Raw genomic sequence first — 17714 nt, 5'->3', positions numbered from 1 at the left:
TCTTCGTAAACGTAAAGAGCAGTTGAGACCACCAGCTGTGGCTTATGTTGCCAGATACCTAGGCCACTGGGTCTCTGATGTGCCCAGGCCAGTTCCTAGCTTTGAAGTGACTTTTCTTTCAGATCCTGGATAGGGTGGAAGTTTATGATAGAGGTTGATTCTGGTGTGGGGGGGGCAATTGAATTTAATGTGGAGCTGGTGGCATCTGTTCTTGGGTACCACAAATCCTTGTACACTGGGGACATGGACTTCATGGTATACCTTAAAACAGTTGGGACTCCCCCCTACATCCCCTGGTGCTTCTGCTTGAGCCATGGGCCATGACTCTCTTAACCCTTATCCCTAATTCCTCTTAATGTCCATTTGCTTTCCTCCTCCCCCACAGGGTGATGGGTAACTACGGGCTTGATCTCCAGGGTCATGCAAAGAATGCCAGCCAATCTTTGGGGAAGGTTATGGCAGGAGGAATGACGATGTGGAGATGCTTCCCCCTCGCCCCTGCTTCTTGCTTTCCCCAGTCCTGCAGTTAGATCCCATTGCTCTCTGTTGCCCTGGTAACGAGCTCAGTGAGAAAAAACTCAAGCTCAGCAAAGCCCCCAGGTTGTCTGCCCTGCCAGTCTGCCTCTCTCAGTGGACAGAAGAGGAATATAAAGAGCAAAGTGGCAGCCTTAGGTAGCCTTGCTCCATCCCCTTCTAGAGGCTAAGCTCAAAGTTTTTTGGCTACAATGTCCTCCTACCATTCTCCCTCCATTTCTTCCATGCCATCCCCACCTCACCTCTGGGGTCAACACACAGGCCTGCTACCTTGTGGATGACCCAGAACAGAAGAGCTTCAAATCCTGAAGTTGATTCCCAGCATAGACAGCCCACTTGGGTTGGGTTGTCCCTCTAGGGCAGGGATTCTCAACCCTGACTGTTTGAATCACTTGGGGATCTTTTTTTGGGGGGGGGGATCTTTTACGTGTCATCTTTGCACAGGGCCCATGCTAATCTCTGTATAGTTCCAATTTTAGTATATATGCTACCAAAGCGAGTACCATTTGGGGATTTTTTTTTTTTTAAGATTTCATTTATTTATTCATGAGAGACATAGGCAGAGACACAGGCAGGGGGAGAAGCAGGCTCCATGCAAGGAGCCAGATGCGGGACTCTATCCCGGAACCCCCAGATCATGTCCTGAGCTGAAGGCAGATGCTCAACGGCTCAGCCACCCAGGCATCCCCCATTTGGGGATTTTTTTTTTAATTTTTTTTATTTATTTATGATAGTCATCACAGAGAGAGAGAGAGAGAGAGGCAGAGACATAGGCAGAGGGAGAAGCAGGCTCCATGCACCGGGAGCCCGACGTGGGATTTGATCCCGGGTCTCCAGGATCGTGCCCTGGGCCAAAGGCAGGCGCCAAACCGCTGCGCCACCCAGGGATCCCCCATTTGGGGATTTTTTAAACAATTTCAGAAACCTTGGCCTCACCTCAAAGATTTTTTTTAATATTTTACTTATTTATTCATCAGAGAGAGGCAGAGACCCAAGCAGAGGGAGAAGCAGGCTCCATGCAGGGAGCCCAATGAGGGACTTGATCCTGGGAGCTCAGGAACATGCCCTGGGCCAAAGGCAGGTGCCAAACCGCTGAGCCACCCAGGCGTCCCCTCGCCTCAAAGATTTAATTGATTTAGAATGTGGCCTAGACATCAATATTTTTGAGAAATTCCCCTGGATTCCAATATGCACTTGAGGCAAGAACCTCGGTTCTAGGAGGGCCATGACTCAATGCTGGCTTTCCTTCCTGATTCAAGTCCTTGAACTTAGTCTCTGCCCAATATCCTTGAATAGTTGCAGTGGTGTTGGGGTCCTACTCCCCAAGCTTTCAGTTTTCAGAAGTGTCTCTGCCTGTTTTATTTCCAGCCCCCACACCCTCCACACTCCCCAATTCTTCCCCCTTCCTAACCGACAATCCCAAATCCTGCCCAGAGAGGAGGTTACCAAGGCAACCAGCTTAATCTGGTAACTGTGGCATGTGCTGGGAGTGGAGCCCTCTCTTCTTATTTGGTTCACAAAATGCCTGGGGAGCTCCTAGCCACTCCAGCCAGTTTCTCCTCTTAACCCCAGGGATAGTGGGGCATCCAATAAAGGGAGCCCAGCAAGCTGATACACAGATCTCTATTCCAGCTTCTTAGCCAGAACTGTGCTCTCCGTTTTACTGTTCCTTTCCAAATCCACAAACAGATGGGTGTGCAAAGCTTGATTTCTGTGAACACATGCTCTAGCACACATAGGACCAGATAGGCACACACGGTGACATGTGTGTAGTCCACACCCTACTCAGTTCAACCACCACTCCCAGTCTTTAGCATTCCTGTCCCTGCCTGGTCCCCGCACAGTAAACACGGGTGGGGCATTATCCAAGGAGCTTCAGTCCCTCCGGAACCTGGTGCCACTCCCCCCACCTTGTTACTTTAACCTTGATGTGTTTACACTGAGTGTGTCTCTACACCCAACTCCTCCTTCTGGGGCAGTGTATCCTTAGGGACAGAATGCTCCTGGCACAGGCATCAAGAATAAAGATCATTTAGAGTGCAAACTGGCACTACTGTCCCTGCCTCATGGCCATGTCAACTCTGGAGGGGCTCTCTATGCGTAAGGACATTGTTTGGCAGTTCTGGAGCTGGTCACATCTCTGTGGCCCTGCTTTCTCCTGCTGCCAGCTCAGTCAGGTGCCCTGGTGCTCCTCATCTCCTCCCCCCTGCCTCCTGTCTCTTCTCACCTCAACTAGACCTGCCACAACCTGCTGCTTCCTGCCTGCCAGTACCTGCCTCTCACAAGCCAGGTCCTCACCACCTATTGTGCCCTACCAGAAAGGGCAGATGGGCACCGCCCCCAGTGCCAATGCCAATCCACCCCAGGCCTTTGCAGCCCTTCCTATAGAAGGAAGATAAAGACCACAAATATGGCAAAAGACCATACTGTCGGGGTTGAGAGTGATGGACACCCAATCAGCAATCTTTTAGGTCTCACCTGAGTACAGGTAAGTCCAAGTTGCAGGCCACACACCTGCCCTACTCTGAAATAAAAAGCCCCTGCAACCCCTCCCCCCCAAGCCAGGAATCACTCTCCATTAGTAAATCACTCCATCACCTTTGCCCGTAATTTCTGCGTCTGCTCCGACGCCAATCCTATTCAGCCCCTCACGATTTCCTGATTTCCCGCTTTGCCTCGAGGCCAGCCCCAGCGTCCAAGTTCAAGCCTCGCGCGGCCCAGGGGGCGGGCCCAGGAAGGACAGGGGCGGGGACTGGGCGGGGACTGGGGGAGGGGGCGCGGTCTCAGTTCTGCCACCTTCCCCCGGGCCAGGAGCGCAGCCGCCGCCGCCGCCGCCGCCGCCGCCGCCGCGTCCTCTCAGCCTTGCGCTCCGCCTGCTGTCTCTGCCGCCGCAGCCCGGCCCAGGAGCGCAGAGCCCGGGGCACCGGCCCCGCAGCTCACCCGCCCTCCGGGCTGCGTGGCGGCTGCAACGACATGGGGGGCCACTGAGAGCGAGCACTCTCTCCCTTTGGCACCCCCCCGGGCCACTGGCCCCTGGACCCCGGCCAGCGAGCCTCGGGCACCTCTGGCCCCCAGTCCGGCGCCTGGCACAGCCCTCCGCCCTGCCCCTCCGGCTCTGAGCATCGTGTCCCCGCCCCCCCCGCCCGCGCCTGGGACACCTGGGTCCCCCGGCGGCCCCGAGGAGAGGGGCGGGGGGGGGGGCATGAAGCCGTTGGAGAAATTTTTGAAGAAGCAGACGTCGCAGCTGGCGGGGCGAACGGTGGCGGGAGGTCCCGGCGGGGCTCCGGGGAGCTGCGGCGGGCCTGGCGGGGGCGGGGGACCTGGCGGGGGCGGCGGTCCAGCCGGGGGACTGCGGCCGCTGCAGCGGCGTCAGAGCGTGTCTCGCCTGCTGCTCCCAGCTTTCCTCCGGGAGCCCCCCGCCGAGCCGGGGCTGGAGCCGCCCCCTGAAGAGGAAGGGGGAGAGCCGGCGGGGGTCGCGGAGGAGCTCGGCAGCGGGGGGCCCTGTTGGCTCCAGCTCGAGGAGGTGCCGGGGCCTGGGCCGCTCGGGGGAGGGGGGCCCCTGCGCTCCCCTTCCTCGTACTCCTCTGACGAGCTGTCCCCGGGCGAGCCCCTGACTTCCCCGCCCTGGGCGCCCCTGGGCGCCCCCGAGCGGCCGGAGCATCTTCTGAACCGGGTGCTGGAGCGGCTCGCCGGAGGGGCCACCAGGGACAGCGCCGCCTCAGGTAAGGCTCATCCATCCTGGAGTAGGGGGTTGTTACCTGGTTCCTCTTCCTTGCCCTTGGACCGTGGGGGTGGCGCTCTGCCGGCAGCCTCGGTGTGGCGTTGAGCGGTCACCTGAAGTGGGGCAGCGGCCTAGGAGAGGAACGGAGACCCTTGTGCGGGAAGCGGCAGTGCCACCTTCCTCCCTGTAGCAGCCTCACCCACCGGCTGGAGACGCTGAACCTTATTCTCTCCTTAAGCCACCCTTCCTTTCTCCTGGACATTTTACCCACAGATTCTCATGGGTGCCTGATGTTGACTACCTCCTCCTGGGGCCCCAAGTTAAGGCCTGACACACTAAGATGGAAGCTGCCCAGAGCTGATGGTGTCCCATGCCCCCACCCCCACCCCAAGAGGTGCTTTCCAAGACCTTAGGGACCTTCTAGGAGTCCCTGCTTCTGTCTAGAAGCCCCAGAGCTCAGGGCTGGCCCATCAGTGGGGCAATGCCCAATAGGCACAGGGGGCCCAAGCAGCCTTTCCAGCTCTGGCAAAGGGATGCATTGTCCTTAGCAGCTTTGGGGGAAGGAGGTGTTCTAGTTGGGGGCTGACTCAGAAGATGTTTGCTGGGGGAGAGGTGGCTGGGCAGACAGACATCAGGACCCTGCAGCACCCAGGGGGTTCTGAGCCCCTCCGACTCCTGCCCTTCCAAAGGCAGGCCTCAGCACACGGCCTCTTTAAAAAATAATAGCCACACCCTGAGAAGCTTATTCCCTAAATGATATGCTATTTCACCACTCCTGACCAGCTCCCCTAACAAGGGGACTTTGAGGAAACTGAGGCCCCAAGCTACTGGTTAGTGGTGGAGGTAGAAGGCCGATGGGTCTTTAGGTCTGCCTCTCAGCATTTCCCTAAGCCCAGTAGGGTCTGAGGATGGGAGACCTGGTTGAGGGCCTAAAGATGGGGGTTTCACATTTTGCTCTTAGAACTCTGCAGGGAGCCTGGACCTAGGCATGTGGACTAGGACACCACTCCCCCAGATTTTTCTCAAGACCTGGGTCCTCTCCTTGGCTCAGCTGTCGTTGCCCTGGGGAGCTGACACCTTTTGGATTTAATTAGAAAAATATCAGACACACACAGCTCTCCTAACCATAACTTCCCGCCTACACCACACACCCTGTGTCTCTATGACACATTTCCTAGGGAGGCTGTGCATTGGACCAGAGCCTGGCTTGGAAGAGACAGAAGCTAAACTGTAGCCCCCATAGCAGCATCTCCCCCACTCTGCCCCATGTTCTTCATTTACTCTGGCTTCGCGCTCCCATGAGATAGGAAGGGTGTTGGGCATCCCTACTCCTTGTTGCCCACGGCTGGGGCTCTCAGACTCACTTTAAGAAACTAGCAGGCTAGCTAGGCAAAAAGGGAAAGGGAGGCTCTATCTTTCCCCTTCCACGGGGACCTGGTGCCACACACTCTACCTGGTCTCCCGTGGGGAAAAACTTTTGAATTGATTGTCACCTTATTATATGGGCTGGCAAGCTAGATCTCCAGCGTGACTGGTTTGAGGAACCTCAAACCAGTCCCAGGGTAAATCAGCTTAACCTGCTATTCTGATACTCTCCAGTACAACCAGTGTTGTCAAGTCATCTTGGCTTCCTCCCAGGTTGTGTGGGAGGGAGGACTTAGAGAAGTTACCCTCAAACCAGTCAAAAACTCATCTGAGCAGCCCTATCTAACCACTGTGCTCTACCCTGACAAGCTGCTTGCCTCAGGCATACTGAGCAAAGAACAAAGACTCAGGAGTCTGGGTTCCTACTCAAGCCCCAGGCAAGTCCCTCCCAGCTCTGGGCCTCGGTTTCTCATTTGTGAAGTGCAACAGTTGAAGTAAAGGATCTTGTGTTGGTTCTCCTCCTCTACCTTCATGGCTAGAATCAGAGGCAAGGGGATGGTAAGCTAAAGGATCTCAGAAGCCTCGGTTTTGTCCTGGGGTAGTGCCTGGGGACCTGGCCCTAACCTGTCCTGGTGAGGACACCTGGCTCCCTCCCTGCTCCCTGCCTGTCTCTGTGTGCCAGGCTGCCCTGCCCCACCCCAGGGCTGGCTGCAAGTCAGGGCGACCTTGTACCTGGCTGACTGGCTGAGCCAGGCCCAGATGGGGGAGTGGAGGGGAAAAAGGTGGTGAGAGTCACTCCCCTCCACCCTTCCATTATTAACCCTTCCATCTCTGGGCATCCAGAGGACACAGGGCTTCTATTTAAGGGCTTTGGGGATCAAAGAGATGGCAGTCACTCCCTCTCCCTTTTAATGGAGCTGGTTTCACCTGCTTAGTTGGAACTCAAAGCTCTTAGGTAGGGAGTAGGGAAGGGAGGAGGAATACACACACACACACACACACACACACACACACCACTGACCCTAACCTCTACACACCCCTGACCCTAACCTCTGTGTTTGTAAGTTCTTTGTCTAGAGACACTTCTGTGATCTCTCTCTGTTTTGGGGCAGATCTCAAGCTTGCTGTATTATCTGACCAGCTTCCCACGCACCTTGAAGAGTAGTGGGCGTGGCCATCAAAGGGCGCCCCCTCCTTCCCTCCAGCTGCCTTGGCAGCTGCCAACCCCACCCCCGCAGCGGCTGCCCAGAACCTTCACATGTGTGTGCACGCGCACGCACGCGCGTACTTGTGTAGAGCATGACGGGGCAGGTGGCTCGGGCTCCAGGCTGGCTAAGGAGAACTCACTCTAGGAGGCAAGAGAAGGGGGTAGTGAGTGTCCGGTCGGGTTCTGGAAGTGCCTGCCTGACATCAGTGGCGCCAATTGATCTCTACAGATATCCTGCTGGATGACATCGTCCTCACCCATTCTCTCTTCCTCCCCACGGAGAAATTTCTGCAGGAGCTACACCAGTAATATCCTTTTATGGAGCTTGCAATAGAGGAGGTCAGGAGGAAGCCACTCTCCCTGCCCCACATGTGACATCAGAAGCTCAGTGCTTCCCTAGGACACACTCCTGGGTTTCAATTCCAAGGGTTTTACTCACAGCTGTTTGACCTTGGGCAGACCACCTAAGCTCCTGGGGCCTCAGTTTCCTCTTCTGTAAAATGGAGGTAAATAACACCTGTGCTGCCTACCTATGTGGCTGCTGTGGAGATCAATCTGATAGAGATGTGGGAGTGCTTTGGAGACACAGCAGAGCCCTGTGCAAATGTAAGGTGTTATTATTCTATTAAGGGTGCTTCTCTCCCCACTGAATTGTTGCTCTAAACATCTGGTTGCCCAGTGGGTTATTATAGAGTCCTATGTAAACATCAGGTCACTGGCTGTGCTTTAGTGGGTCTGCTAGAGATGCTAGAGACAGGCCACTGGCCAGGCTATTCGTAGGGTCTCATGTAAGCATAGGACCTCTCGCTGAGTATTCTAGGATCTAATTGTAAATGTCAGGCCACTGAGTAGAATACCATAGGCTCTCTTAGAAAACACCAGGCCTTACACTGAGGTATGGTCAGGTTTGTGGTAAGCATCATTGACCTCCGGTTATGGGCTGATCAGAGCTTGGGTCGGTCCAGGCAGGGCATCTTCAAGTGAAATTCAAATAGGCAGGATGTAGTCAGATGGATGTGGTCAACTGGGTGCCATCCCTACCTACTTTGAGCAAAAGCCCAGGCTGAGGCATGAGGTAGTTTTGGCTCCAAGGGCCCCTGTACCACCCTTCTCCCTGGCCCCAGACCTCAAGGCTATTTGGGAGGGCTAAACCACCCACTGCTTCTCATCTCCCTTCCCAGTTTCCTCGGGTCTGCCTGCCCATGGCTTTTTCTTAACTAAGGGGTCAGTTTTGTTTGGGCAGGAGGTATGGAGGGCCCGGAGGGGCTGGGCCGGAAGCAGGCTTGTCTGGCCATGCTCCTTCATTTCCTGGACACCTACCAGGGGCTGCTGCAGGAGGAAGAGGGGGCCGGCCGCATCATCAAGGTGGGCCTGGGAATAGAAGGTGGGTGAACAGGCTATTAGCTCTGGAAGGGGGGTTCTTTGAAGGAGCCATACTCCTTAAGCTGGGTACCTGGAAGGAGAAGATGCCAGTGGACCTCAGTCTATAATGGTTCCTCTATGTTCTAAGACATGGAGACCCTGCTCTGGCCCTTGCTAATAGCAATGCTTGGGATGAGATCCCTGCCTTTACCTTCTCTCTCCTTTGTTCCCCAGGATCTGTACCTGCTGATTATGAAGGATGAGTCCCTTTACCAGGACCTCCGAGAGGACACACTGAGACTGCACCAGCTTGTGGAAACAGTGGAGCTAAAGTGAGGGGGATGGGTTGGGGAAGGGGCTAGGACAGAAGTCCCCTATATTCCCCTGTTACGGGGACTGCCTCTGGCCTTTTGACTCCAATTCAGTTTTATTTTAGCCCCTTTCTCTTGCTAGAGTGTAGCACAGAGCATGGCTTCCAGTCACGTTTCCCATCCATTTATTTGTTAATCCAACTGTGTACTGGTACATATTTAACAACCAGCACTTCAGGGGGGGAAAAAAGTCCCAATTTGTAGCTTTTGCTGATTCCCATGACGTAAAGTCTCCCATTGGCTGATTTCCAGCTAGCAACATGACGTCACTGAATGTGAAGTTGGGAAGAAATGTGTAGTAGTAGACCGTTATCTAGTATTTTCACCAAATACCAGAGAGGTAAATAACTCCAAGACGATAGATAATAGCAAAATATGGTAAAACAGAATACTACCTTCTGTGGTAATAATTTGGCTAGAAGTTTATAGGACATTTTTTTATTAATGGCTGTTTAAAGACCCATAGGCAGGGATCCCTGGGTGGCGCAGCGGTTTAGCACCTGCCTTTGGCCCAGGGCGCGATCCTGGAGACCTGGGATCGAATCCCACGTCAGGCTCCCGGTGCATGGAGCCTGCTTCTCCGCCTCTCTCTGTGTGTGTGTGACTATCATAAATAAATAAAAAAAAATTAAAAAAAAGACCCATAGACAGAATATCGCCAAATTTCATAATCTGTTCTCATGAGCCACTGTGAGGCAGCTTCAGGACCCCATTGTGTCAGTCTGTCCGTCCATCCCTCTGGCCATTTCAGTCTCCCCCCACTCCATTTCCACCATCACAACCCTCATTCAGACCTCATTAGCTCTCACCTGGACTATTGCCACAGCCTCTTGCCCAGGGCTTCAGCTCATGGTCTTGCATCTTCTCCCTTCTTATGCTGACACCAGAGAGTTCCTTCCAGTTTGACGACATCATGCTCCTATTCCAAAACCATCCAGGGCTCCCTATTGCCCACAAGACAAAATTGCAACACCCTTGCACAGCATTCAACACTCCTGCCTCATGTCCCACGTCCCTCATCGCCCATGACACTCCCTACACACCCTACCATTCCCTGAACTCCTGGGCATTCCCAATCCCAATTTCTTGCTGTCATGTATATGGTCCACTCCCGAAGGACCACCCTGCACCCACTTCTCTTTCTGTTGTCTTTCAAGGCCCAGGTCAATGCTGTCTTCCCGATGAAAGATTCTCCTCCCTCGTGTCAACAAAACTCTCCTTGTACCTTTGTTATATCACCCAACACCTCCAGCCTCGTGTTAGAAGTCGCTACTTCTAATGACATACACGTCTGTCTCCCTCCCAGGCTGTGAAGTCCTTGTCGGCAAAATTCAGCAAACAAGCAGATGACCTACACCTACCACGTGCCAAGTAGTGTGCTAGGCCTGGAGGGTGAAAAAAAAATTCAGGAAGAACTAAGCCCAGCCCTCAAAAGCTCTTAGTCTTGCAAAAGAGATAAGATATGCACATAAACAAATATTAGTCCAGTGTCCTACAGCAGTTGAGGCCAAAAAGTGACCTTTCCTGGTGGGTGGGGTGGATCAGAGAAATCATGGAAGAGGTGGCATCTGATTTGAGTCACTTTGACAGTTGTTCCATGCTGGCCATTGTCTCTCTTCTGACTTCCTTCACCACTTTCTGAACTTGGTGCTGGTGCATCCTTGATTCAGTTCTGATAATCCCTGCTTGACGGTTGCCTGCCTGGCACTCCATATGCGTGGCAGGACTTCCTGACGCCCAGCTGTGTCCATGCCAGGATCCCAGAGGAAAGCCAGCCTCCCAGCAAACAAGTGAAGCCACTCTTCCGTCACTTCCGCCGGATTGACTCCTGTCTGCAGACCCGAGTGGCCTTCCGGGGCTCTGATGAGAGTGAGTGTGTACATTAAGATGGGCAGAGCTTCCAGAGTGGCTCTGAGGGCCCCCTGGGGTCTCTGGGTCTTGGGCACCCTCAGTGCAGTCTCCTTGTGTAGTAGAACCTGTCCTTTTCACAGTCTCTTTTTTCAGAAGCCAACCAATTTAGGGCTAAGGGTGACATGGGGTGGGAGACTAATGTGCTCTGGAGGGGGCTGTGCCAGTGCTGCCATTCTGCTTTCTAATGAGAAGCCACTTCCTGTCTCTGCCCAGTCTTCTGCCGGGTGTACATGCCTGACCACTCTTACGTGACCATACGCAGCCGCCTCTCCGCATCTGTGCAGGACATTCTGGGCTCTGTGACAGAAAAATTGCAGTACTCGGAGGAGCCTGCAGGGCGTGAGGACTCCCTCATCCTGGTAGCTGTGGCCTCCTCCGGAGGTGAGGCTCAGAAAGAGCTGGGGTGGGTAGTGGGGTCAGGGGGGGCAGGAGAGGAGAAACTCACAAGCCCTGGGGCAGGGGCAAACAGGAATTCTGGGCCCTGGCTCCTCAAAGTGCGGTCCTGGGACCAGCCACATTGAGCATCACCTGGGAACTTATTAAAACTGCAATCCCTCAGACCCTACTTCAGACCTGCGCATTCAGAGTAAGCATTTTAACAAAGTTTCCAGGTGATTCCTGTGCATACTAAGGTTTGGGAAGCACTGGTCCAAAACACTTGGATTCTGATCTAGGTTCTTGCCTCTGTACTCATCTTGGGATCTGGTTCTTTAACCTCACAGAATATCTGAGGATGCTGTGGTTTTGAGGCTAAAACACATGCAGTGGGCCTCCAATCCCTGTGGAAAGGCAGAAAGCCTGCAATGTAGCCAGAGCCCTTTTCTTCTGAGGCAAGGAAAAAAGTGTTCCAGTGTCATGGGGATGATACAGTGAGGGAACAGCTGTGGAAGAATGTTGGGAGTAAAAAGGAGGTTATGAACACAAGAGAAATCATTATTTGAAAAAGTTCAGATAAATATGGCATAAACTGGTGATAACACGAATCCCATGAGTCTAGAACATGTTGGTGCAGGGTTAGGAGTTTCCAGAAGGGATAGAGACAGTAGCTGGGGTGTGGGAGGGTGCAGGTGGCCAGGGCTGAGGCAGAGCAGCTCATTCTCCTGCAGAGAAGGTCCTTCTCCAGCCGACTGAAGATTGTGTCTTCACCACACTGGGCATCAACAGCCATCTGTTTGCCTGCACTCGTGACAGCTATGAGGCCCTGGTAAGAACTCTGCCACAAGGCCTGGGCTGGGAGCGAGGGCCCAAAGGGGCTATGGGCAGAAACTCACAAGCCCAGAGTGGAGTCCAGCCCCTGTGGCCCTGCCTGCCACCAGATGCCCCTCCCTGAGGAGATCCAGGTCTCCCCGGGAGACACAGAGATCCACCGAGTGGAGCCTGAGGACGTTGCCAATCACCTTACTGCCTTCCACTGGGAGCTGTTCCGATGTGTGCACGAGGTGGGGACTGTAGCTAGTGCTGGGCTGGGGACCTGGAGGGAGAAACATGCCAACATGGGTGGTCTGGAGATGGGCAATGTGTGCAGCTGAACTTCGGGATTAGAAGGCTGGCTGCCAGGGTGTCCTGGGGCAATTCACCCCAACTCACCCTAGATCATCTAAGCCTTATATCCCTGATCTGGGGGGAAAAAAACAAGAGCAAAGAGAGAGACACCCCCCGCCTTAGTAAGGTGGGTCTTACATAGAACCTGATCCATGGTTAGTATTTTTAAACTATTCTCTATTAAAGAAAGAATATAAGGCAGTTACAATAATGTCTATCAGATGGTTCAAGGACCTGGCACCTAGTAAGTTCTCAATAGAGTGGTGTATTATTAATGTTGCTTCCCCCCCACCCCTGTCTCTGTTGCAACCCGGCTTGTCCCCGTTTCTTTCTCTTTGCAACCCCTCCCTCCGCCACCCTCTGGCCCTTCCCTCCGTGGGTACGCACCGCCACCTGCCACCTGCCACCTGCCTGCCCACCTCCCCAACGCACCGGTGCACCCCCCCTGCCCCGCCGCCACCATGGCCGCAGCTGGAATTCGTGGACTACGTGTTCCATGGGGAGCGCGGCCGCCGAGAGACAGCCAACCTGGAGCTGCTGCTGCAGCGCTGCAGCGAGGTCACACACTGGGTGGCCACCGAGGTGCTACTTTGCGAGGCCCCGGGCAAGCGCGCACAGCTGCTCAAGAAGTTCCTCAAGATCGCGGCCATGTGAGTGTGGCCAGCCGGCTGGGGGTGGGGGGAGTGGGGGGGAGTGGGGAGGTTGGGGGGTGGAGGCCCCTGAGCGCGCACTGACCCCCAAACCCCTTCCCCACGCCCCCGCAGCTGCAAGCAGAACCAGGACCTGCTGTCCTTCTATGCTGTGGTCATGGGGCTGGACAACGCCGCGGTCAGCCGCCTGCGGCTGACCTGGGAGGTGATGACACCGCTGCCCTCTCCTCCCCCCACCACCTGTGCTGGCCCTGCTCGGGATCTTGGCCTCCTGGGTTCACCCCAGTGCGTCCCCTGCGCCCCTGCCCCTGCATCTGCTGCTGGCCACCAGGGAGCCTCTAGAGGTGCCTGGACAGAAGGAGGCTCCCCCTTCTGGCAGGTCCAGCCCCAGGGCGTGTAGCTTGGCTAATGGACCCTGTCCTTGGGCAAATTTGTAAAAAGCTAGAATCCCCGTGGGAGGGGGGCAGGCAGCCCAGGCCGGGTCACAGACTTGGATAACTGGATTTCACCCAACACTCAGTGAGGCCCCTAGTTCATAGCCAATGCCTGAGCAGAGAGGCCCCAATTCCTCGGAATAATTCATTCCTCTAGGCGGCTTTCAGCTCCCTAGACAGTACCAAGGGCTGGCTTTATTTCCCCACCTACCAGCTTGCCAGCCCCATGCAAGAGAGCCAGGCCCTTTCCCCCTCTGACACCTGAGGATTAGCCAGAGATGCCATGAAGCCCAAGGAGCTCTGCTCTGACATTCTTTCTCCTTCCTTCAACCTCTGCAGAAGCTGCCAGGGAAATTCAAAAACTTGTTCCGCAAATTTGAGAACCTGACAGTGAGTGGGTTCAGCTCTTTTATCTGCTCCTGGCCTTGCACCCCAGAAACTCCCTGTTCCCATAAACCTTCTTCCTCAAACTTCCCTTCAAGGTTTTCAGTGCCTGAGACTGCCCCCACCCCATGCTGGGAGGGGAGGTGGGGGAGGATTGCTAACCAGTTTTCCATGGAGGAGGGAGGAGAACAGTCAAGCCCCTCTCTACCTCACCCCCAGCTAGACACCCGTGCACACCCCTCTCTGATTAGAGATGGATCTAGAGCAGGGGGATGAGGGAGGAGTACAGGACATCTTTAAGGTCCATGGGAACTATCTGTCCCTTTACTTCTCTTCCCTGGAATATCAGGACCCCTGCCGGAACCACAAAAGCTACCGAGAAGTGATCTCCAAGATGAAGCCTCCTGTGATTCCCTTCGTGCCTCTGATCCTCAAAGGTGAGAGTCACTCTTGTGCTCTTCTAGCCACATTCTCCATGCCTCACTTCTGGCTCTGGACCCCTGTCACTCAGCTCAGAGTGCCTACCTGAACAGGAGACCCCTAGTGAGGGATGTGGGGGACAGGAAGGGCCCTTTGGACCTCCTCTTTTCTTTCTCACATATGCTTCTCTTCTCTCCTCTAGACTTGACTTTCCTGCACGAGGGGAGTAAGACCCTTGTCGATGGTTTGGTGAACATTGAGAAGCTGGTGAGTGGCCTGCCGGCCCTGACCCAGGAGCGAGGGCTGGCATCCCTCCCCTTCTCCTGGCAGCCCCCTAAAGATAGCAGCCTTCCTCTTTGGTGCCCAGCTTGCCTGACAGACTCCTGACTGTCCCTGGTGGCATTGCTGTGGCAACCCGCCCACAGGGTGGCAAAGCTGACAGGCAGCTGGGGCTGGGACAGGGATGGGGGGGAGGTGCGCAACACTACCTCTCCTCCTGCCCATTACACCCCTCCTTTGGTTCTTCAGAGACCCTCCAGAATTTGACCCTGGAGGGAGTAGGGTAAAACCAGCAGAGTTGGAGAATGGAGCAGGGGGAGCATTAGAGGGGGGAGCATCTTTCCATACCCTTTTTAGGGCTCATTCCTTGTCATCTCCCAGCATTCAGTGGCTGAAAAAGTGAGGACAATCCGCAAATACCGGAGTCGGCCTCTTTGTGAGTACCCGGGCTTCTGAGAGCTTTGCAGGCAGAGCTCTGATTGAGTTGGGAGGGTTCCGGGAGGAGTCCCTACTCAGTTCTTTATCTCCTTAAACTTGTCAGCTCTCCAGCCTCTCCTTGGCCTCCCCAGGGGCCCTTATGCCCAACACCTGTCCCAATCCACACCCCTGTCCTCTGGCTGGTATGCATATAGAGCAAGAAGGGAGGCTGGGAGCCTGAACACTTCTCTCTTGTCATGCACCCAGGCCTGGATATGGAGGCGTCCCCCCATCACCTGCAGACCAAGGCCTATGTGCGCCAGTTCCAGGTCATCGACAACCAGAACCTCCTCTTTGAGCTCTCCTACAAGCTGGAGGCTAATAGTCAGTAAGAACAGAGGTTCTGGTTGGCGCCTCACCAAGGTCCTCGGGCACCTGGCACTCAAGCACTTTGCACGATGTCCCAAACCACCTCTGACATCTTTCTGCTGGAGCAACTTCCTGCCCCTTAGGAAAGAGTTGGATGGACTTACCCCTGGACTCATAAGCCTGTTCATCCTGCTGAAGTCCTCTCCCCCTTGCTCCTTCAAGCCAAAACCACATTCTGCTGGTTCCTGCCCTCGCAGGGAAGGGGGGGGGCACTGTGCTCCTTCCTCTGTCTTCTCCCATTGAGGTCCGTTCTAGAGATGGAGTTTCCAATCTCCTCCCTAGCAGACAGGAAAGCTGCCCACCCTCCTATCTCACAGAGCGGAATTGTGGGAGGGAATTGGCAGCTGTCCTTTCCACCCCTGTCCGCCTTCTCCCTGGTCAGGGCTGGGAGCCCTGGATGTATCCCCCTGGAATATTATATTGCCCTTGTGTCTGTGTGTGTGTATGCCTGTGCCCTTTAAGAAGCAGGAATGCATCTGGTAATTGAGAGGGTGATGTGTGTAGGGTTTGGTGCTACCCGGGTCTACTCTGCCCTGTGATGGTGTGGGGTGCTTTCCCCACCCCCACCACTCCCTGCTCAGCTCCTTTTGCTGCCCTGCATGCCCAAGCCTGTGGGTGAAGCTGTTCATGGGGCAGGGGGCAGCAGCAGGTGGGAGGGGTTACCCGTCAGCCCTTGTGAGTCCCCAACTCAGGCTTCCCCAGGTGTCTGGGTGGGGTCCAATGAGAGGGTAAAAGATGCTCAGGGAAACACAGGCCTAAGCTGCCTACAGGACACTCCTTCTGCATTGCAGGGTGGAATGTGGTGGTATCAGGAGTTGGGGGTGTCTGCTGCCCACACTCCTGCTTTTGGAGTGTCTACTGCTCAGAGGGGAGCAATCAACCCCCTTCTGGCCCTTCTGTGGGACACCCACAACATGGTCTCTATCCTTCCCCCTGTCTTGACTCCTCCTGGGTCTTCCCCATCCGAGCTGGGAGGGGGTGGACCCCTGTACCTGGGCAGGCAGCCCCCAGAAGTGAGGGGAGTGAATGGCCAAGACCATAAAGGCAAAACTGGACTGTGGTGATGCCTTTAGTACCTCTCTGTCTTCCCACTGTCTCCTGCATGGGCCTCCAGGGCCGAGGGGCACAGGGCTCCTGGCAGCTACTGGGTGAGGTTTCCTGGCACAGCCTCATCCCTCTTCTCTCTGGCCCACCTCTCTCCTTTCCGAAGAGGCAGTGGCAGCAGCAGCCAAAGCAGCTGCTGCTCCTGCTCTGGGGGTGTATATATTTTTTACCAAAAGCTCTGGAATTGTAAATTTATTTTTTAAAATTCAAAGAGGGGAAGAGCCTTGTATCATATGTAAACATTGTATCATAGGTTACGTTGTACAGTCCCTTTTATACAGTGGTCTGTCTTGTTCCTGCCACAGAAAATGTGTATGGACTCTTCCCACCCTCATCCCCACCTGCACAGGCACCCTGTCTCACCTCCTCCATCCCTTAGGCAGTGACCATAGGGCCCCTCCCACTCCCTGTGTCTTCCTTGCAGCTGTCCTGCACCTTTCTCTCCCTATGGCCATCCTTCCCTCCTGGTTCTGCGTGGCAGCCTTCTCACACAGCTCCCATTTCCCTCCTCAAACACTGGGCTCCACTGGTCCGGTCTCAGCTGCTGCCCACCCCTAGCCTTGATGCCTGCCCCACTGCTCCCCAGCTTGGCCAGAGTGAACCGTGTGTCCTGTACAGGCTAGGTTGTCTGCAGAAACCGCTGGGTGGAGAAGAAGCTGATAAAGTCTATGAATCAAGCTGCTTGCCGTTCTCCATTCTGTTTCTCTGAAGCTGGGGAAAGGGTGAGGGAGGGAAGAGGGGGGAACCCCCACTCAGTGCACTGGGCCCATCAGCTGGGCTGTTCTGGACTAACTCAACATGTGCATGAGAGGGAACGGTGCAAACCTCATGAGACTTGTCACATACTGACTGGAAGTGGAAGTTTGAGTTCTTCCATGTTCTAGGTGCCATAGACGTGTGACCTCATTAAATTCTAACACCAGAAGGTGGAAGATGGTAGCTGGGAAGTCCTAGTGGAAGGTCAAGTTTCAGGCGAGTGAGGGGGGAGTACTGGGCCCCCTAATGGTGGTCTGTCCCTGCAGACAGCATACACACCCACCAGCCACTACCCAGACAGGGTGCATCATTCACACAATCAACATCTACCACTTATGCTAAGATGGGGGGCTTCTAGAGCCTACAGTTTGGCTCTAAAGAGAGCTTAAGCTCCAGGAGATGACATATATTCAAAAAGCTACACAGAAGCCCTTAATCTTCCCCTTGTCACACATCTCTTATTCGCTGTCTTCTACATCTCAGAACATGGTCCTCTCATCTACCCACCCAGGTTTTCAAGGCAAGAATGCAGGACTTGGCCTTGAGGCTTCCTTCTCATCCCTCCCTCATCTCATCAGTCAGTCCTGCCAGCTCCAATTCCAGAACATGGCTGGTCCACTTCTCTATCACTCCTCTATTACTACCTAGTGCAGACTACTTGCCAACCTCCACTGGATGACCACATCAGCCTCCTACCTGGTGTCTTGGCTTCCTCTGCCCAGCCCAACCCTGATCCAACCACTTGGTTCTCACACTGTAGCCAGATTGCTCTGTGAAAAACCTAAAGCAGATGATGAATGGCTAAAATTAAAAACAGGCAGGGACACC

The 17714-nt window shown here is 54.7% G+C and overlaps 1 protein-coding gene and 1 pseudogene across 1 annotated transcript; one reads left to right on the top strand and one right to left on the bottom strand.

Moving 5' to 3' along the window:
• Positions 1-955: 955 nt before the first annotated feature.
• Positions 956-1037, bottom strand: LOC129518237 (U6 spliceosomal RNA; annotated as a pseudogene).
• Positions 1038-3340: 2303 nt separating this feature from the next.
• Positions 3341-16807, top strand: RAPGEFL1 (Rap guanine nucleotide exchange factor like 1). The gene is made up of 15 exons (XM_055327576.1): positions 3341-4256; positions 7057-7135; positions 8057-8192; positions 8424-8521; positions 10317-10429; positions 10685-10852; positions 11578-11675; positions 11788-11910; positions 12485-12663; positions 12778-12868; positions 13437-13487; positions 13831-13918; positions 14104-14168; positions 14562-14616; positions 14865-16807. Exons 1-15 carry the CDS (start codon positions 3737-3739, stop codon positions 14987-14989), a joined length of 1989 nt encoding a protein of 662 aa, XP_055183551.1. The 5' UTR covers positions 3341-3736; the 3' UTR covers positions 14990-16807.
• Positions 16808-17714: the final 907 nt, after the last annotated feature.

This window comes from Nyctereutes procyonoides, unplaced genomic scaffold (assembly GCF_905146905.1).
Source record: "Nyctereutes procyonoides isolate TBG_1078 unplaced genomic scaffold, NYPRO_anot_genome, whole genome shotgun sequence".
Lineage (NCBI taxonomy): Eukaryota > Metazoa > Chordata > Mammalia > Carnivora > Canidae > Nyctereutes > Nyctereutes procyonoides.
The sequence above is the reverse complement of the archived record's forward strand: the minus strand, read 5'-3'. Positions and strand labels throughout refer to the sequence as shown.